The sequence below is a fragment of the Aristolochia californica genome, unplaced genomic scaffold (genome assembly GCF_029961685.1).
Source record: "Aristolochia californica isolate CCGP_79_NKW_82.1479 unplaced genomic scaffold, dmAriCali1.0.hap1 SCAF_12, whole genome shotgun sequence".
Classification (NCBI taxonomy): domain Eukaryota; kingdom Viridiplantae; phylum Streptophyta; class Magnoliopsida; order Piperales; family Aristolochiaceae; genus Aristolochia; species Aristolochia californica.
The window spans coordinates 26965547-26987143 of record NW_027181793.1 but is presented as its reverse complement, the minus strand read 5'-3'; the positions used below and the strand labels follow the sequence as shown (position 1 = coordinate 26987143).

General features: G+C 37.5%; 1 protein-coding gene and 1 pseudogene across 1 annotated transcript; both read left to right on the top strand.

The window, feature by feature from the left end:
* Positions 1 to 6761: 6761 nt before the first annotated feature.
* On the top strand, positions 6762 to 7781 carry LOC137946799 (ABC transporter F family member 1-like; annotated as a pseudogene).
* Positions 7782 to 8695: 914 nt separating this feature from the next.
* LOC137946287 (trafficking protein particle complex II-specific subunit 120 homolog) lies at positions 8696 to 21484 on the top strand. The gene is made up of 11 exons (XM_068792522.1): positions 8696 to 9357; positions 10996 to 11199; positions 11321 to 11503; positions 11596 to 11705; positions 12675 to 12734; positions 13421 to 13712; positions 13884 to 14176; positions 16393 to 17015; positions 17163 to 17414; positions 17902 to 18834; positions 20995 to 21484. Exons 1-11 carry the CDS (start codon positions 8947 to 8949, stop codon positions 21213 to 21215), a joined length of 3582 nt encoding a protein of 1193 aa, XP_068648623.1. The 5' UTR covers positions 8696 to 8946; the 3' UTR covers positions 21216 to 21484.
* The last annotated feature ends 113 nt before the right edge of the window (positions 21485 to 21597 follow it).

Below are 21597 nucleotides of genomic sequence, written 5' to 3'. Positions count from 1 at the left end.
AAAGGAACAGAAAAACATGAACCTCTAAGGATGAACCCTATTTATGGGGAATTGTGTGCATATTACGGTGGCCCATTGGTGCGGGAAGCACACTCTGGTCACCCCTTCTGCTAGGTCACTCCCTCCGCAGTCTCCCCCTCCAGGATTCGAACTCGCGACGTAAACTTGGCTCTGATACCAAATGTTATGCACCTAGCCAATACTACCCAAACGACCATAACAGACTGAATCAGCATCGTCCCTCCAAGCTGTTTGTGGAAACTAGTCTTGCATTTATTTTATTTTATTTTATTTTTTCTTCTTGATACTTTTTTGCTTCACGCATAGTCAAATGTTGGGGTATCATATTTGTTGTTCAATCCTTGGTAGGTTTTGATGAACTTAACAAATGACAACTCTTTGGGCTGTCAATAAATAGCCTTTTGTGGAGGACTAGATACAATGGTGACCTTGATTATTCACCATTTCCCAATGTTTGATTTTGTCTCATCTGACATGCATACTAGTGTTTTTTATCATTTGGAGAACAAGCATCTGCATGATCAAGAATTAGATTTTCTGGTAGCTATTTTGAGTTTGCTAGTTAACTTGGTGGAGAAGGATGCTCAAAACAGGTTATTTGTCCACATATTACTGTCTCTTTGTATTTATCACTCTACAATCTTTACAATATTTGTTTTCTTATTTGGCCAAAAAAATTCTTGCTTTGTTTCCTTTCCTCTTTACCTTGAGAGAATAAGGACAATTAGAGTCATATACTTCAGCAAAGAAGTAATATGTTAAACTTACAAGACATTAGACTAAAATACTACCAGCCTATAAAACCCTTTTTATTTTCTTTCCTATTTTATTTTTTTGTTTTTAATATTTGGTTTTTTATTGGCTTATAAAACAACCATTGACAAACAAGCATTGGAAAAAAAGTTTTACCTTTTTTAGATGAACTTCTACTAGTTTACAACTCTTTGTTTCCTTCCATGATGCATTTGATGTGACCTGCTTTGTCTTTACTTTTTTCGGAATTCAAAATGGGTGGTCTTTTTTGTTGTCGTTACTCTTACATTACCATTCAAAATGGTTTATCTATCATTTGTTTATTTTGAACCAGTGGTAATTTTAGACCTCTAAAAAAAATTATTTGTAGACAATCTAGTTTGACCCTTTTTTTTTTTTTTTGCTTTGTCAATATGCATGGTAAAGCAGGTAATTTCAGCCACCATATAGTAAAATGTGGATCTATGTTATTCTATCTATGTAGAATGTATACTCTCCCTTCTTTCACTTTAGCTCATCCATCTGCTAATGTGAATGCCGTTCTGAATTAGCAACTTTGGCCTAACCATCTATGTTGCTGCCATGGTTCCCCTCATGGAAAAGAGAAAAAAAAATCTGTATTGTCCCATGACACTTCTCTTTTGCCCTTCCTAACTTGAGGGTGCATAAGAGATGCTTCCAATGCTTTTGTTGCAAATATGTGCAAACATATGTTTTTGTCAGCTTGAACTATTTTTTCTTTGTTGGGATTCTCAGGTTAAAGCACAATACAGGGCACTTGTACAAATGATACTTAACACTTAAATAATGATTTTTTTAGGAAGAGAGATTGTGAGTCAAACTGTGGCCTTTTAGTCCATCCATTAGTGGAACTGTAAGCTATAATACTGGGTCAACAGATGGTACAATTATATCAAGTTATTGTTGTTTCGCAGTATGGGATGATTGAACAACTTGGTTGACGCCCATCTTGCTAACTTGATTGAGGCTTTACAATGAGGCATCACAACATGTAAAGTTTATCTATAGCCTACATTAATCATTCCCATTGCCTGCTTGATTCTTCTATTTCTTGTTGGCATCTTCTAGTAGACAACATGTCTCGCTTCTTTACAATAGTAATAATCCCTTTATTGCTTGTTGAATTTTTTATTTGAGCCCAGTTCTATCCGAAAATGACTAGTCATTAAGTGCCTTGAATTTTGAGGGATTTTGGAAGATATACCATGTCTTAAATATACATGCCACACAAATTTGTTAAACCAAAATGCAAAATATTAAACTTCTTTAGGGTAACGGTTATATACACAATGACAACCCATATAACATTGAGGTTTGAACCAAAGACCACATGTTAAGAAGACACTGTTGAAAGTACCTTAATGTTTAGGTTGCGAGCTATTCTCTTTGTATTTATCACTCTACAATCTAAACAATATTTGTTTTCTTATTTGGCCAAAAACATTTTTGCTTTGTTTCCTTTCCTCTTTACCTTGAGAGAATAGGGACAATTAGAGTCATATACTTCAACAAAAAAGTAATATGTTAAATTTACTAGACATTAGACTAAAATACCACCAGCCTATAAAACTCTTTTTATTTTCTTTCCTATTTTATTTTTTTGTTTTTGATATTTGGTTTTTTATTGGCTTATAAAACAGTCATTGACAAACAAGCATTGGATCATATGAACTTCTACTAGTTTACAACTCTTTGTTTCCATCCATGATGCATTTGATGTGACCTGCTATTTGTCTGTACAATTTTTGGAATTCAAAATGGTTTGTCTTTTTTGTTGTCGTTACTCTTACACTACCATTCAAAATGGGTTATCTATCATTTGTTTATTTTGAACCAGAGGTAATTTTAGACTTTTAAAAAAATTTATTTGTAGACAATCCAGTTTGACCCATTTTTTTTTCTGCTCTGTCAATATGCATGGTAAAGCAGGTAATTTCAGTCACCAAATAGTAAAATGTGGTTCTATTTTATTCTATCTACGTAGAATGTATACTCTCCCTTCTTGCACTTTAGCCCATCCATTTGCTGATGTGAATGCCGTTTTGAATTAGTAGCTTTGTCCTAACCATCGATGTTGCTACCATGGTTCCCCTCATGGGAAAGAAAAAAAAAATATGTTCTGTCCCATGACACTTCTCTTTTGCCCTTCCTAAATTGAGGGTGCATAAGAGATTCTTCCAATGCATAAACTGATTATATTTGATTGTATTTTATGAAAAAGTATGAGAAGAAAGAGTGGACTTCTAGGGGAAAACCCATTGCAGATTTTTGTCTTTCTTAGTCTGATTATGGTTTTATTTCCATTCCTTAGCATCATATTTTCTGGTTGGCCAATTCCCTCGCTTAGGTTGGAGGCATGAATAGTATGGGTCAGTCAGGACCCTGTTGGACCAACTGCCCCAGGCAAGTCTTCTGAAAAAATGGCCTGCTCTGGCAATGGCATTGACATCAACTAGTTGGTTGGACTGGACTGCATAAGTAAAATTTTCACTAGGAACTTGTATATCAGCTTAGTACATATCATTGCCAGGAACTAGAAAATTATATATTCATTTGACCAAACAAGAAACTGATGAAAAAGAAACAAGTGTAATCTTTGACTACTGAATTCCACTTTTATGCTTGCTTGAAAGTACTGAACTAATCAGCATTCTCTCAGTGTCTTTTATTTGGAGATGCATGTTAGTGTCCCTTGAGATGTTTGTATAATTTTACCCTCTTCAGCAAGAGTCAATTTTGGGGTTAGAAACATCTCTTCATTCTTTATCTTGACGTCAGCTTAGTACATATGATTGCCAAGAATTAGAAAATTATAGATTCATTTAACCAAACAAGAAACTGATGAAAAAGAAACAAATGTAATCTTTGACTACTGAATTCCACTTTTATGCTTGCTTGAAAGTACTGAACAAGTCAACATTCTCTCAGTGTCTTTTATCTGGAGATGCATGTCAGCTTCCCTTGAAAAGTTTGTATAATTTTACCCTCTTTAGCAAGAGTCAATTTTGGGGTTAGAAACATCTCTTCATTCTTTATCTTGATGTCAGCTTAGTACATATGATTGCCAAGAACTAGAAAATTATAGATTCATTTGACCAAACAAGAAACTGATGAAAAATAAACAAGTGTAATCTTTGACTACTGAATTCCACTTCTATGCTTGCTTGAAAGTACTGAACAAATCAGCATTCTCCCTATCTTTTATCTGGAGATGCATGTCATCTTCCCTTGAGATGTTTGTATAATTTCACCCTCTTCAGCAAGTGTCAATTTTGGGTTGTAGTCTCTTGCAAAGGCATTCAAAGTAGAATGTGAAATCTCTTGCAAAGTTAAATTTAGATAAACCATAGACATTGAAGTAAAATGCCACCATAATACCTCCAAGCTGTTTGTGGAAACTAATCATGTATTTGTTACAGTTAACAATTCCTTAAAGAACTTATCATTGGAACACTGACCAAGAAAAGGACCCTTGTCACCCTTGAGATTTTCTGAGTCATATCTCAGCATAAGACTGAATCAGCATTGTCCCTTCGTGAGAACCACATGAATGAACAACCTTGATTTCCTTTCAAGTTGAGATGCGGCCCAGAAAACCCTGATTCCCCACCCACAGAGTGGACTGCCCTATATCCTGAGTCCACTGAGAAAAGGGGGGTTCCTCATTTATATGTGTCAATAGTTACCAAGATTTCAATAAGCTTTTCAGTTATAAACAAAAGCTCCAACTGCTTATCCTTCTTGAAATGAAATGGTACAATGTTAAACTATTGCATTATGCACATATACCTCCTTCATGGAAAGTTGAAAGGGGTGAAAAGTCTAGGAGAACCACCAGTAAAGCATCTCAGTTCAGCTCTTGACCCTGATAGCAGGGGAAGCACTTCCAGTTAATCTAGGTTAGTCTTACTGAAATTGATAAAAATTGGGTATGTCGACTTTTACATCATCTCATTTCATTGAAAATATGAAGCTTTAAATATTTACTTGCTATGATGTGGATTTATGGAAGGTTATAAGGCTTTCGTTCATACCATTTTTGAGATTCAAAAATATTGAGAAGCATATCTTCCTGGTTCTCATTATTGATGTCATCATCGAACAAGGTATGCCTTGAAGGCTCAAAATGTCAAACTCAATTGATAATAGATGAGGTTCTTATCACACCATTTTTCCTTATAATCTTCCCTCTTCTTTTTGGGGTTCTAGTTATGTCGGCATCATAGTTCACCATGAAAACATTGAGTCTACTGATGAGAGATATTGTCATTTTATGGGGTGAAGCCCTTTGGCAAGATGGAGCTGCCATTTTAAGAGCCCTGGTGCAAGTAGAGAAGTTCCAAGAGATGGCTCCAACTGAATGAACACACCCATCTATCTTACCCCACCTGAATGAATTCACTCCTCTATCTATTGAATGTTGTGCAATGGAAAGTGCAGAGTTTATGTCTTTGTAGTTAAACCGTAACTTTTGTAGTCAGATTCTTTTATTGGTAAAATCATTTGGCAGTGGCTAATCAACCCTTTGTTGCAAAAAAAAAACCTGAAATGGAGTTTTTGTATCTTGTGTAGAAATGTACTTCATGACCTAATTCTAATTGCAATCAAACATTATAACTGTAGGTTGTTTACAATCTTTGTATGGCATTCATACATTCGGGGTCGAAATTCTAGCTCGTGGTCAAGCTACTCATGTGGATGAGCTTCAGGTTCAAGGCCTCTCAGATCCATAATTTCTGAAGAAGGTAGTAGGAAATACTGGAAATTTACTGTAAATATCATTCAGTTTTATTGGAGAAAGAATGGTATTTGTCTATTAAGCTCTTCCATATCGTTTTTTTTACTCTATATTATATGGGTACAAGGAAACATGAGAGAGTCATTGTTTATGTTCTTAATTTATTAGCTGGAAATTATTCAAAATAAAATGTCTAAAATATTTGTAGGTCATCATAGTGGAAGCCTCAAAGAGCATCCAGGAAACTGGAAAGAGTTAGAAACCTACAATTTATAGTAGTGATGGAGCTACACTAGAAAACCAGTCAGATCTTTAATTGGAGCTGCATCATTCTTTAAATCTCCTTCCTCAAAGGTAGCTCATTCAATGTATATTGATCATTATCTTTGTGACAATGAATAGATTTGCTCAACATTTGTGTTGCTATTGCAAAATTCCTTCTTGCAGATTTTTTAACCTCATTTACCTTTTTTCCCCACCTTTATCCCCTAAGTGTTATTGTGATTGTCCTCCATGATTATTCAACTGTCAAGGTATTATGACAAGTTCTATTTTTCTTTTTCACAAGCAGGTGGTGATGGATCTGTTGAGATATCGATTGGGCCGGTCCTTGTATAAGGTCTTGTTGCGCCTCTCACTATGGCCTCGAGGTTTTAGCGCAACTGGTTTCAACATGGTATCAGAGCAGGTTGGTCCTGAGTTCGAATCCTGCTCCCCCCCCCGAAGGCCACCTAATTTCCACAGGTATTCCCTGTGCGGGAGAGTGTGGAACCGTATTTGTATCGTTCGGGCCAGTCCTTGTATAAGGTCCTGTTGTGTCTCTCACTAAAGCCTCGAGGTTTTAGCGCAACTGGTTTCAACATGGTATCAGAGCAGGTTGGTCCCAAGTTCGAATCCCTCTCCCCCTCGAAGGCCGCGAATTTGGCCACCGAATTTGCACGAGTATTCCCTTTGCGGGGGAGTGTGGAACAGTATTTGTATCACTCGGGCCAGTCCTTGTATAAGGTCTTGTTGCGCCTCTCACTAAAGACTCGAGGTTTGTACGACATTTGTGCTCACTCTCCTCCGAGAGCAATCACAACCATATAAAATCTCCCTCCTACCGGGGCGGCGAAAACCCTCTAACCTTGCCTCTGTGTCCGCTAGGTTCTCTCTCGGGAAACAATACGTCAAGCGCAATCCTCATTGGAAACCCTAGCTTGATCTTGAGAGCTACCACTCTAGAGGTATGGTGTCGAACGCGAGTAAGAAGAAGGTTGCTCAGAAGAAGGCCGCAACGACAGCAAAGAGAGGAGGGAAAGCTGCAGCGGCAACTTCGTCGAAGTCGTCGTCAGCTTCAACGGCCGATAACGGAGTTGAAAATGTGTTGAATGCAGTCGGAGCACTGCAGATATCGGATCGGACGTGTATTGGAGTCCTTTGTTCCCTTCCGCTCTCCAGAGACATTCATATTGAATCCTTATCAGTAACTTTTCATGGTCATGACTTGATAGTTGATTCTGAATTAGAGCTCAACTATGGAAGACGATATGGTTTGCTTGGACTGAATGGCTGTGGAAAGTCCACACTCTTAACTGCTATAGGATGCAAAGAGCTTCCCATCCTTGAGCACATGGACATATACCATCTTTCCTGTGAAATTGAAGCCTCTGACATGTTTGCACTTGAGGCTGTCATATGTTGTGATGAGGAGAGGCTGAAATTGGAGAAAGAAGTTGAAGCACTGGCATCACAGGATGATGGTGGTGGAGAAACCCTAGAGCGTGTTTATGAGCGGTTAGAAGCCTTGGATGTAGCAACTGCTGAGAAACGTGTTGCAAAAATTTTATAGGGAGTTGGCTTTGACAAGAAAATGCTAAGCTAAGAAAACCCGAGATTTCTTTGAAAGGTGGCGGATGCGCGGCGTGCATTATTTATGAACCTCACCATTCTTTTACTCGATGAACCCACAAATCATCTGGACTTGGAGGCATGTGTGTGGTTGGAGGAAACTCTGAAGAAGTTTAATAGGATTTTGGTTGTGATCTCTCACTCTCAAGATTTCCTGAATGGTGTATGTACTAACATAATTCACATGCAAAATAAGAAACTCAAGTTTTATACTAACAATTATGACGACCAGTATGTTCAAACTTGATCTGAACTTGAGGAAAACCAAATGATATTTTTTTCATTCTTGACAAAGTTTACTGGCTTTTTTAAGCAAGGGATTCTTATGTTATTTGTTGTGTTCACACCAGAGAATTGAGTCACTGGTTGGAGGATCCCTGAATTCACTGGTCTATTGCAGCTTATCAAATGTGAAATTTTATTTATAATTATATAAGGCATATTATTAAATAAAAATTATTAAAAATATTTTAAAAATATTATTTATTTACTCAATGATCTTAATCATGAGTCATACTTGGAAATTGCATAAAGTTAGATGGTCTTGAATAATAATCATTCTCTTTTGCATGAATTTTTTACTTTTTTGTATTTTTCTAAATCTTACATGGTAACTTAAATCTCTTTTTTCTTTCAAAGGTGTCGTAGACTAATAAGGTCCATAAAAGTACTACTATTTAAACTACATAAAATTAAAATTTATTATATTTTATAATTCTTAAAGACCATTTTAATATGAAAAATATTTATTTCCTAAAATTTATAAAAAAAATTAAGACCCTTAAATGAAAAAAAAATATTTTTAAGGTTTGATTCTACTCCTCAGGTATAAATCATAAAAAAAATTTTATCTATATTAATTTGAGAAGTTTTAAATATAAAAAGAAAAAATACAAAAAATTAGAAATAAGAAATAGATTTATTATAAACTTATAATTTTAAAACATATTTTTAGCTTTTTTGGGGGAGACTCATTTTCAACAGGGTACTAAACGGATATATTTTTTAATTATAAATATTTAAGTAATATTATAAATTATATAAATAGCTTGGGCCCTTTATGATGGGGGAGGAGGTCACAGTGGCTCTATTTGTCATATCTTATATTAATTTGAAAACCAGGTACAAGGGAAATTACTTATATTAGAACACAAAAATTCAGAAAACTGATTATTAAAATTTATTTTAAAATAAAGAAGAAATAATTTTCTGATGAGTTTGGTACTTCGTTTTCATGCGGAGTTCCGTGGAATCTTCGCAGTCACCCGGGTATGCCGTGAAACTACTCGAACGGCTTTGAATACAAAGCAATCAGTTTGCTTTCTCTTTGGTTGAAAGAATTTTTTATGGTTGGATCATGGGTCGTGTCTAATTTCAAATGCCGATAATCGCAACAGACCACAGCGTAGTTGGGTAACACACAGTAGCCAGATCTGCTCTCCGTTTTTAAACTTCGTTACGCAAACACTCTCCTGTTGTCTCTCGGAATCGCACCGGGAAATTCCCTCCCACCGCAATCGGCGATGGAGCCGGACGTGAGCATGGAAAGTGGCTGCATGATCCGCGTTGCTCTACTACCTATAGGACATGTCCCACAGTCGCATCTGCGGGACTACATCTCCATGCTACTCCGCCACCGCAAGATCGAGCTCTCCGCCATCAGTTCCTTTTACACGGAGCACCAGAAGAGCCCCTTCGCTCACCAGCCATGGGACACCGGCAGCCTTCGCTTCAAGTTTATGGTTGGAGGTTCGCCTCCAAGCCCCTGGGAAGATTTTCAGTCCAACAGGAAGATCCTCGCGGTCATAGGCCTCTGCCATTGTCCTTCTTCCCCCGATCTCGGCCTCGTTGCCGACCAATTCGCCGCTGCTTGCAAGAGTTACACATCTGCTCTTGTTGAGCGATGCTTTGCCTTTACCCCAAACGACAATCAGGTTAATTAACGGTTGCTACGCGACACCCCCTCCTCTTTTTATCACATGCATTGTATTATCTATTTGTTTTGTAAATTTTCGTCCTCTGTAGAATGAATTTGATGTGCTTGGTGCGCTCCATCTGAAGCACTACTACTCTTTTGCATTAGTGTAGCTCGCTGTACAAGCCTTGGGCCTTGTAGACTGGAACCTGGCAGGAAATGTTTCCTTTAGTTTCAGAGGGACATTAGAGCTTCCTAATCGTCTTACATTTCTTTTAATGTTTATGGTTATGACATGGTGAGTCTTTGAGGTTTTAAAATTCAATTTATACACGTTCATGCCTTCCTAGAATTGTGCTCACTGATTTTCTCGAGGATAAGGGTTTATTTACATTAAAAAACACATCTATTTCTGCTGGAAATTGCTGCGTGTCTTCAAGTCATGTGAAATGGGGATTTCATCAAATTCAAATCAAAAGTAGAATGATTTTGACTTTCACATGAAATAATTATATAGCCAAATGCAAAGATCCTTGTTGATATGAGTACTTGAAAATTAGGACAAGTAAATAGCATCAAAGAAATGGTTAGGGCAAATACGCAACAACCAAACATTCTTTAGATCCATACTTGTCACCATTCATGTATTTTAATGACTGTCAGATTGTCATCACTATCCTATTCCAAATTAGTCCTAAATTTCAACTTTGGTGGATAAGTGCCAAAAGATGAGCAATGTGTCTTGAATCTAACTTTGGTCCTGACAATGGAGGATTGTTGCGGAAGCAATCAACTTTTTTTATCATCATTAAATCCTATTTTTCTGTCATTGCATTTTTATTGGCCAGACATGAGAATTATCCTAAATCCATGTGCTTCATGCTTGAGTTTCTTTTTTTTTCTTTCTCTAATTTATGAAAACTTGTGGTGATGCATATAATGTTCACTGCTATTGAATGAGACAATACCAATATTTTGACATTAATGAAGGAGAGTGTTGAAGTTGGGTGGATTCATCCTGAAATGACTGGTAGAAATGAGGAGCTCTCTTCTCAACATAAAGCACAAGTTATTGCCAAGTGTAAACCAATGCTGGAATTTTGTTATTAAGGTGGTGAGAAATTTTATAAAGAAAGAGAAGAATACTGGGATCCCTGAGGGGAAAACTAAAAAAACAAGACAAAGTTGGCAGCTAAAATAAACATACAACAAAACCAAGCTAAAAAAAAGCTACTAGACTGCATGAAACTAAAATAGTGAAGCCTCTAGGTAGAACTAGTGGGTTGGGAGTCTCACTCAATAAGGTATTATTGGAGGATCGGATCCCACTTATAGCAGGAGAGTCGACCACATGATTTGTCTCATGAGGAATCCACTCCTATACAGAGCTGAGTGGCATGTCATGATCTTGTAAAAAACATGGTGAAGGTTCCTCGTTGGGATTGGGGGGGGGGGGGGAGGGGGCACAGACTAGGGGTTGTCTTCAATGGAACTTTTAACCTACCAAAAGAGAATATCAATGTACTTACTTCTTACCATTTTGTTGGCCTCTCATGAAGGTGGTTTTCCTGGGTATCTCTTTCTTTGGATAGGGAACTAAGGGAATTAACCAACATAACCTTCACTAGTTCTTATGTCTACTTTTTTTTGCTTACAGCTTGTTGATGGTGGTAAGAAGGGAAACCTAACTTTATTTCCCCCAGCAGATAGGGAAACACAGGAGTTTCATTTGTACACAATGATGCAAGATATTGCTGCCTCTTTGTTGATGGAATTTGAGAAATGGGTCCTCCGTTCAGAATCTGCGGGCACAATTTTAAAGACACCATTAGATTCTCAAGCGAGTCTCAGCTCAGAGGAGGTTTTGATTTTTAGGTGTTCTATGGATTTGGGCATTTGGCTTCAATTCTTTTTGAATCTGGAAAAAGAGTTCGTAAAAGCTGTGAAGCTACTGAAAGTGATTGTTGTTCTATGTATTGCAGGTGATCAAGGCCAAAAAACGGAGGCTTGGTCGTGCCCAAAAAACAATAGGAGATTATTGTTTGTTGGCTGGTTCCCCAGTTGATGCTAATGATCATTATTCTACAGCAATAGAGCTTGCCAGGTTAACAGGGGATGTCTTTTGGCATGCTGGTGCTCTGGAGGGTAGTGTTTGTGCCCTACTGGTCAGCATATTTGTCAATGTTACATTCCTCTCTGATTATTAATAATTGAAATTGTTTTATTTTCTCAAACCATGGTTTGTGTGTATGAACAGATAGACCATGAAGGTCAGATAGATCCAGTTCTAGAGGAGGAGGTGAAGTATCGTTATTATACAGTCATTCAACTCTACAGAAGATCATTTGTCCAAGATAACACTCAAAGGTTATTGATAAAACAAAGTTCTTCATTTCTTCTGTTTATTGGGTGTTGTTGCTGATTCTGTGGCACTTTTGAAATTAGGGTTGTGGACCTTTTACTTGAGAAATTGAAGCCACCCATCTAATGGAGGAATTCAAAAAAGTTTCTTCATGCATTAAAGCTTTCTAAACTATGAAAATCCTTCTAAGCATAGGACCAAATCTGGGGCTTTTCCTGTGAGATTTTTTTTTCTCGTGTTTTTTGAAAGAACTGGTTATTAAATTCTTATGTTCCAGCTGCTCCTGTAAGTTGATCCAAAAACTTGTTGATTAAAGGGAAAAGGAGATGGATGTGGGGTATCATATATGTCAAGTCAGAGATAGTCAATGGATGATCATAGCCCTTTATTATTGCCTCAAAGATTGGGCATTTTTTACCATCAGATTCAAATGGATTTAGGCACAAAACATGTAACTGAAATTTTCTCAAACAAGTGTAATTTGGAATACCAGCCCATCTAGGTGGAATGAGCAAGTATGAAGGTTTTAAATGATTGTTACTGGCCGAATAAAATTTCCTGATTTGGTTCTTAAGCTACGGGTTAAAAAAGAAACTTTGCCTCTATAATACACTCATTATTGAAATAGTGATTTTGATTAATATTGAAAGGCAAATTACCTGTATGAGACTCAAAACTAAAAAAACAAAATAAGTGTATAACTCAACTGTTATGATGGTATTGAGCACAAAAACCCTTCAGTGAAGGCTTACTTAAGTTAGAAAAGAAGATTTATATTTTAGTTATCTATCATGACTATTCAAAACTATGGAAGTTCATGTTAAAGATTTTAACAATTTTTAAATGTCTTTTTTGGGGTGGGTGGGGGGTAGGCGCTAGTCCTAAACCTACATCTTTATTTCCTTTACAGCCAATCCTATCATGATTTGAATCCATTTGTATGAAATAATATCTATTTTGGTCTTTTTTGGCAGAGTATCAACAGTGAGCTTTGAACTTGAAGCTGCTTTGAAGTTGGCTAGATTTCTTTGCAGGTAGAACTGAAAAAAAAAATGTTATGTAATGTTGGTTTCTGTCATCAGGTAGCTACTGGGAATATAAATCTTGCTCGTCATGTTTTACTACTTTCACTTTTATCATTCAGAATAGCATTATATATAGGGCTGATCCAATACGAAAAACCATTTGGTGCGAAACATCCGAAACTGCTATCTCATCTGTCCGATTATGATTAATGGCTGAGATAGCTGTTTCGCATGTTTTTCACCAAATGACTTTTTGTATTGGATCAGCCGTGTGTGCGTATATATATATATATATAGATAGATAAATAGATAGATAGATAGAGAGAGAGAGAGAGAGAGAGAGAGAGAGAGAGAGACCACCCAAATATATATGTAATTTCATACTTGTTGCATAGTGATTAATTTCACTTTCTCAATGAAATTGATTAGAATGGTTCTAATTTTTAGCTGGCCTAAGAATCTTATTGATACTGATATTATGTATTTTTAGCATGGAATTTATGTTATTTCAGTTTTAAATATTGTAAGATGCAACATTTGGAGGGCATTTATGGACCTATTGCTCCATGAAAATTTGACATTTGTGGATAGCTCGTTCCTCCCCAGATGTCTTGGGCTCATATTCTGCCTGCATCGAAGTCTTTGAATTGTAAGCATTTACTTTTGTGATACTAACCCCTCTTTTCCCTTTCCAGACCAGGGATGGCTAAGGAGGTTGCAGAGTTGTTGATGGCTGCTGCTGATGGTGCAAAATCTTTGATTGATGCTAGTGACCGTCTTATATTATATGTGGAAATAGCCCGCCTATTTGGAACTCTGGGGTACCAGCGCAAGGCTGCATTTTTCTCGAGGCAGGTTGCGCTATTATATTTGCAGCAAGAAAACTATTGTGCTGCCATTAGTGCTATGCAAGTATTAGCCATGACATCGAAGGCATACCGTGTACAAAGTCGAGGAATTTGTGCCCAGTCCCATGGTTCTTCTAATGTTAGTATAATGAGGTTTACTTTCTGTTTACCTTTTTTCTTTTGTCTTTATATATAGAACTAAATGGTATATCAAAGGTGGCTGATAACTCTCACTTCTTTTTCTGTATTTTGTGGTGGCAGTTATTGAAACTGACAGTCAAGTTCTTTTATTTCTTGATTTTTTTTGTAGGAGCTTGGACCATGTCTAACTGATTGTGGGAAAATGCATCCTCAGTCAGTGGTACAATTGTTTGAGTCACAGTGGAGCACCATACAAATGGTTGTTTTAAGAGAAATTCTCTTGTCCTCTATCCGTGCTGGAGATGCTCTTGCTGCATGGAGTGCAGCAGCTCGGCTACTTAGATCATACTATCCTCTGATTACCCCTGCTGGCCAAAGTGGCCTTGCTAGTGCACTGACAAATTCTGCTGAGAGGCTTTCATCTGGGACCCGTTGTGCTGATCCAGCCCTTCCTTTTGTTAGGTATACAGTTAATCTTACGTTATTCTACTTGTTTGCAGTGAGCTCTCACTGCATTCTACTGACGGTTTAGCTGGGACGACTATTTTTCTTTAACTTCTTGAATCAAGTTATTTAATTAGCAGAAAGTAACTCTAGGATGAAGGTTTGCATGTTTAGTGTATTGGAAATGCAAAGACTTGTAGCAGTTCAAGAAAGAACATAAATAGAATGCTTCTATGATGTCATCAGGAAGACCTACTCAAAGTTGCTGATTCCATTATGTGTACCCACAACCTAAGCTGGCAAATGATTTTGGCATCGGTTATCTTTTTTTCCCTGTTTCTTAGTCTCGAGTCGTAAGGAGTATTATTTTATTATTCATTTATTACCTTGAAGTTTTACTGTCACCCATTAACCAGTGGTGAGAAGTGTTTTAGTTTAGAAATTGTTCTCCTTTCCAATTATTGAGTATTACTGGAACAATCCGTCACCAGAAAACTTTTTTTTCTTCTTCTCTTAATCTTTTTGGGGAGTTTGGAAGGCACCTGCAGAAATTCATGAGGCTTGATTGTTGGGCCCATTTTGAACCTTGGAAAGGTGGATATGGCAGCTGAGCCAAGGGCTAAAACGATTGTTTAGATCATCTATTTTGGGTTGTAGTGATATTTTATTGTAGTACTGTTATTACTAGGAGTTGCCTGAAATGCTCGTGTTTATTTTGTAGGAGTCTAGTTAGTAAATTTCTTTCAAGGGTTTTCACAGATAGGAGGTATTTATGACCCCCTAGACTTTCTGCAATTCGATTGAAACTTGCTGAAGTTTTCTTCAGCTGTAGTGGCACATATTCTACCTTTTACATTATATAGTGCAGAATCTTTTTTTTTTTTTTTTTTGAAAAGGATGTATATATCAACAAAGAGAATATAGTGCAGATTCTATACAAACATTTGTAGTATTGATTGTGCATTAAAAGAGCAGTTATCGGATTGCCTATAAGTTGACCTGCACTCATTTGGGTTGCAACTCCTAGTCTTGCTGCAAAGTATAAGTTTTGCGCAGGATTTTATTTGCATTGCCATCTTGAATAGGTGAACACTTCTCACTACCAATACCTTGATAGGATCCATGTTTGATTTCTCTGCCCATTGTTGGTAAGTTATGCTTCCCTATTACTCAGGTTGTTCTAGAAACATTGTAGGCTGTGAAGGTGTCATTCATGCTTTATTTGAATTATTAAATTATGGATTCATTTTCTTAATTTCATTGTGAAAAGGTCTATGAAGGTCAAATGCCAATGCAAAATGGCCCAATCAGGAGAAAATCTTTCAGTATTTTACAAATGAATGTGAGTCATGATTAGATTGAGAGGAAGTGAGAAAAAAGTAGGAAAAAGAAGCCAAAATGAGGGTTCCTAACCTAAAACATTTATTTATTTTTCTCATTTTTTCTCCAGTCAAACTGGCCCATAACCTCCCACATGGATTATTAAGAAGCTGTTCCAACTTGTCTATTTTTAGTAATTTTAATCCTTTTCTGTTAAATCATTATTCTAGGAAATAGCTTTGACTGTTTTGATTATAGGAGCTCTAAGCTTTAGACTTCTGTTCTTTCCTTCTTCGAAGAAATTCCTCAGAAATGATTTGAGAACCCTCTATCTTGATTTCTCACTCATGCTACCGGACATTTTCTGAATGGATGTGGTTGGTTGTTACTACTCTTATCTGATGACTTCCTGACTTGGGTATTTTTTTAAGAGACCAGCTGCATGGTCTGGATTCTATTGTCTTCTTTTGGCCAACTCTGGCTAAGCTTCTCATGATTATATGATGTCATTCTCTCTGTTTCATTACAACAAGAGCAGTCACTCTCTTTGTTTCCTGAAACTTTGTTACCTCTACCTGGTCGTGAGAATGATGTTTAGAAGTCGGACATGTGCTGCATGAGATATGAATCACAAACTTAAAGTTTCTGTATTTGTCGTTTGCAAAAACTTGCTACCGTGTATAAGTGGTTGGGTACTTATGTGGTTTCCACTTATAACACAGTGTGTATTCACAAAGCCCTTCTTTCTTCCAAACAAGAATTGATTTTCAGCTATATGTTAAAACCCAAACCCTAGACATTTAAACATGTTTAGTGGATATGTCCATGCCACTTATGCAGAAATGATAGTTATAACTGAATTATTGCATGAGAAATATATAACTACTGGTTTGCCCTTTTCTTTTCAATTTCAGATTACATTCCTTTCCCATTCATCCTTCCCAAGTGGACATAGTAAAGCGCGACCCAAACAAAGAAGACTGGTGGACAGGGTCTGCTCCTTCAGGACCTTTCATCTACACACCTTTTAGTAAAGGGGAGCCAAATAGCAGAAATAAACAGGATCTGATCTGGATTGTCGGGGAGCCTGTCCAAGTCCTGGTGGAATTGGCAAACCCTTGTGGATTTGATTTATTTGTTGATAGTATATATCTCTCTGTTCATTCCGAAAACATTGATGCATTCCCTATAAGTGTGAGTCTACCTCCCAATTCTGCAAAGGTGATCTTGTTGTCGGGAATTCCCACCTCTGTTGGTCCAGTGACAATACCCGGATGCACTGTGCACTGTTTTGGCGTGATTACAGAGCACCTCTTTCGAGATGTTGATAACTTGCTCCTTGGAGTGGCACAGGGTTTAGTACTTTCAGACCCATTCAGATCTTGTGGATCCCCTAAGTTTAGAAATGTGCAGACACCAAATATTTCCGTGGTGCCACCTCTGCCGTTGTTGGTCTCTCATGTGGTGGGAGGAGATGGAGCTACTATTCTGTATGAAGGCGAGATTCGAGATGTTTGGATAAGTCTGGCCAATGCAGGTTTTATTCCACTTTGAGTTTTTTTTGTTCTTGTGTTTCGCTACTCTTTATACTCTCTCACTTTGTTCTTTTTGTCTCCCTAGGGAGCTTTCATAATGTTTTCTTTTTCACATTGTTATCTCAAAAAATTATAAAATAATAATGCAGGTTCTGTTCCAGTCAACGAAGCACATATTTCACTTTCCGGGAAAAATCAAGACTCCATTATTTCTGTTGCGTCTGAAACTTTAAATTCTGCTCTACCTTTGAAGCCCGGGGCAGAAGTTTTGCTCCCTGTGACCATAAAAGCATGGCAGTTATCACGAACGGAGTTGGATTGTCCTAGAAAGACTGTTGGTGGAAGTGTGGGCAGGATATCCAAGGACGGGAGTAGTCCACTTTTGATTATTCATTATGCAGGTGGTTTCATCTGTTTTGATTATGCGTATTTTTCTTTTAATGCTATAGATTCTGTGTGCAAGAATTTTTTTTAAAGCCTCAATTTGTTGGGCACATGAGCGGCTGTCTTGAAGTTTGCTAGGAGATGTGTGTTTATACTGGTTATATCTTATGAGCAATCCACATGTGATGTTGATTGTGTGTTTAGTTTATTGCCCACCATAACATTCTCAGAAACAGTGTCAAGGACTGCTGTTATTACATAGTACGTTTTTGTGTTTCTGCTTTGTGGCTATGTGATTTGATGATTAGCATCCAGAAATGTATCAAAGTAGAGACATGTTTCTTGCCTTTCCTCTTTATTTTGTCTTGGATCACATTGAGTCTAGTCATGCTTCACAGCTTTGTGGCTTACATTGTGTTTGATTCCAGGAGTAATACTATTAATTCTTTTACAAATACACAGTCATTTCCACTGTTATATAACATGATCTTGCTTCTTTTTCAGGGCCTTTGGAACACTCTGGAGTGCACAAAATAGGCCAGTCTGTTGTGCCCCCAGGAAGGCGCTTAGTGGTTCCACTGGAAGTGTCTGTTGCACAGGGCTTGTCATTTGTGAAGGCTCGCTTGCTCTCCATGGAGATTCCAGCCCATGTTAGTGAGACAATCCCCAAGCCGGTTGATGTTGAATGTGGTTCCGTGGGAGCTGCATCTAATATAAATAACACTGATAGCTTGGTGAAGATTGATCCATACAGAGGCAGCTGGGTCCTGCGACTTCTTGAGCTTGAGTTGACAAATCCTACAGACGTTTTTTTTGAGATTAATGTATCTGTCCAACTGGAAACTACAAAAAGTGAAGCTTCAGATATTAGCTATCCCAAGACTAGAATAGACAGGGATTACTCTGCAAGGGTGCTTATACCCTTAGAGCACTTTAAGTTACCTGTTCTCGATGGGTCCTTCTTTTGCAAGGACAGTCAGATGGATGATAGTGTGGGAGGTAAAAGTTTTGGCCTGGCTGAAAAGAGCACCAAAGCTGAGTTGAACGCTTCAATTAAAAATCTGATTTCAAGAATAAAAGTCAGATGGCAATCAGGGCGGAATAGCATGGGAGAATTGAATATTAAAGATGGAATTCAAACAGCTTTACAAGCATCAGCAGTAGATATACTACTTCCAGATCCTCTAACTTTTGGCTTCAGGCTTGCAAGGAAGGTTAGCTTGTCATCTGAAACAGATATTCAGGAAGATTTTAGCACAGAAAAGGAAACATTAAGTCAGTGCAAGGGATCGATATTAGCACATGAGATGACTCCAATGGAAGTCCTTGTTCGAAATAATGCTAAGGAGAAGATCAGAATGACACTTAGTGTCAGTTGCAGAGATGTTGCTGGCGAGAATTGTGTCGAGGGCAACAAAGGAACTGTGCTATGGGCTGGTATGTTTACTTTATGTGAATGTCTCCATTGAAAAAAATTGTCATTTTCCTGCTGCGTTTTCTGTTTGCCTGTGGTTTCTGAGTTATTTTTCAGGTTTTTTTGGAGAATAATGAGAAAGTGAATTCATTAAAGGGGATGAAAAAAGAGCATCAGAACATGTACAAAACAATGAGGTCATGAATTTAAGTACAAGAAAGCCCAATATGAAAAGTGACAAATCATAGGGATACATTATAAGAACAGTATGAAACTAGGGTATAATCCAGTCATAGAGGGAGAGAGCTGCCGATAGCGAGGTGCTGGCGAGAAGTTCCTTCCCTCGCAAGCATCTGCTACATTGTTTTCAGATTTAGGTTTGTGCTGCCATGTATTAGTCATGAATTGACCATAATACATCTTAAATCTTCTCGGGGAAGCTGCTCCCTGAGACCCAAAGAGTTGACAGCAGCCGAGTATTCCTTGAGTCCCTAAGATTGACCATAAGGTAGCTCATTTTACGACAATAATTCATGGGAACGGGCAATTGTATTGGCTTAATTTGGGTTCATCAGAACATTTTGGTGGAGACATTGTATGCGCTTTGATACAAATGGCTACATTCTGTTCAACTCACAAATGGGTATTGGTGTATATATGTTTAACTAATATTCAAAAACAAAGTATTCTAAGAAATGAGAAAAGACAGTAGCTGTGAACAGTCGGACTAACAGGTCACAACAGTCACTTGGTTCTTGGAGATCTTAATTTTCAGTCCTGGCCAAAAAGAGGTCTGGAAAATTTAAGATCTATGTTGACTCTAATATTTTTCAGTTATGCCACAGAGAGTTAGAATTAAGGAGGATAAGTGGTAAGATGTACTTGTTCAGACATCTAACTTGACTTCTGGTGAATCTGACAGTTACGAAAAGAAAGAAAAGAAAAATCGATTGAGCCTCAAGGTCAATGACCTCACCAGGAAGTGGGGAGAGGGGTTCTTAATGTGATTTGCTGTGATTCGATCTCATGGGTAGTGGCAAGAGGGATTCTTGATGTGAATTCTTGTGATTCAATCTCATGGGTTTATGGGTTATCTTCTCTCGCTCTCTCTCTCTCTCTCTCTCTCTCTCTCTCTCTCTCTCTCTCTCTCTCTCTCTCTCTCTCTGCGACTTTTAGTGAAAGAGAAGGAAAGAAGATAATTCTGTTTCCTTTTAAGGAACCTGAAATCCACTTTTGTCCAAAGTAGTGGTAGAACCTTCTTAAAGATTGTCAAGCATGGTAGTGGTTACAGATCTTTTTGTTTAGTAACCTTAGGTATTAGGCAATCAATTATGTTGTTTTTATCCATAACTTAGTTCTTTTTCTCTATAAACTAAATCAGCCGCTACTATATGAGAGCTTTAATGATTAGAGAAAGTATATCACTGTCGAATGCAAAAAGCAATTAAAGTACCAAATTGATCTACTTCCCATTTTGAAATGTTGATTTTTTCTTTTAGTGATGGGACTATGGGAAGTGTGAGGTTATACTGGTTTTATTGTTTATGTCATATTTTGTTTATTTCCTAACTTTACAATGCAAATTTGATTTCTACTTAACAAGAGTACTTCTCCTCACTCCATACAGGCAATTGAGAGAAAATTTTCTTACCCTACATGATCTAGTTTTCAGTCAGTTTACTGACATTCCTATGCAGGGAAATGGAAGAGTAAGAGAGGGAAAGTTCCTGACCCTCCTGTTCAATGAGATCCGACCAATCTAAAAATGAATACTGAATTTTCATAAGGTTGGCTTTTAGTTTGGAAACTTTTTAAGCGGTTCCTGCAGCACAACCTACAAAAGTCGGTTTGTTTTCTAAGAAAAAAGTAAGAAAGCATTACTTTGTTACTTGGACTAAATCTCACAGCTCCATATAGAGTGAATTCAGTTCTTCCACATCCTTGAGCACTAACCTGCCCTTTATATCAAACGAAGCTTCAGAGTGAAGGTCAAAATTTTAAGTTCTGTCACGAGTGGTCATGGTCTTTGTTGCTGTTTATGGCTGCTGACTTTATATTTCTAGTTATAGTTACATGAGGAACTTGTTTAAAAAAATACATATATGATAAACTTAATGTTGCAACTAATATTACACAGTTTTTTGCATGGCTCTGTTTTGATCTGTGCCATTTTTTTCCTCCAGGTGTTCTGAGTGGTATCCGCTTGGAGGTTCCTCCTCTCCAAGAAATTGCCCACACCTTTTCACTGTATTTTCTGGTACCTGGTGAGTACACCCTAGTTGGTGCAGCTGTCATAGACGATCCTAATGACATTCTGAGAGCCCGTGCAAGGACAGATTCATCAGAAGATCCGATATTTTGTCGTGGGTCTCCTTTCCATGTTCGCGTCCTAGGAACTGTATGATGGCCACTTATTCTCCCACCACGTAGTGGCTTGTGGGGCAAATTCTCTCACCTGAGTATTCTTTTAAATTTCTCCGAGGCACCAGATCCACCTCATTCAGAATACATTTGTATTGGAAGATTTTTCAGCAGATCTATCTATATCTGTATATAGACTGTAAGAGCGAGCAGCAAATCTTTGCATTTTTTTCTATTTTCCAAATGTAGTAGCTCTGATCGGATTTTTCTACACAAAACACCTACATGGAAAATCTTGTCCTCCGAGGAAGACTTGATAGTTACTTGTCTTCCAAATGATTAGTTTACTTTACGATAAACACTTCGGCTCGGACGTGCATCTATTACTTTCCATTCCTTCAAGGCAACAGTACCTGCGTCACTTC

Excerpts from the sequence above, each read along its gene's own strand:
- LOC137946287 (XM_068792522.1), top strand. The coding sequence starts at position 8,947 with ATGGAGCCGGACGTGAGCATGGAAAGTGGCTGCATGATCCGCGTTGCT. Across the intron at positions 14,177-16,392 it reads CCAGCCCTTCCTTTTGTTAG|ATTACATTCCTTTCCCATTC; the intron begins GTATACAGTTAA and ends TTTCAATTTCAG. Across the intron at positions 17,415-17,901 it reads TTTGATTATTCATTATGCAG|GGCCTTTGGAACACTCTGGA; the intron begins GTGGTTTCATCT and ends CTTCTTTTTCAG.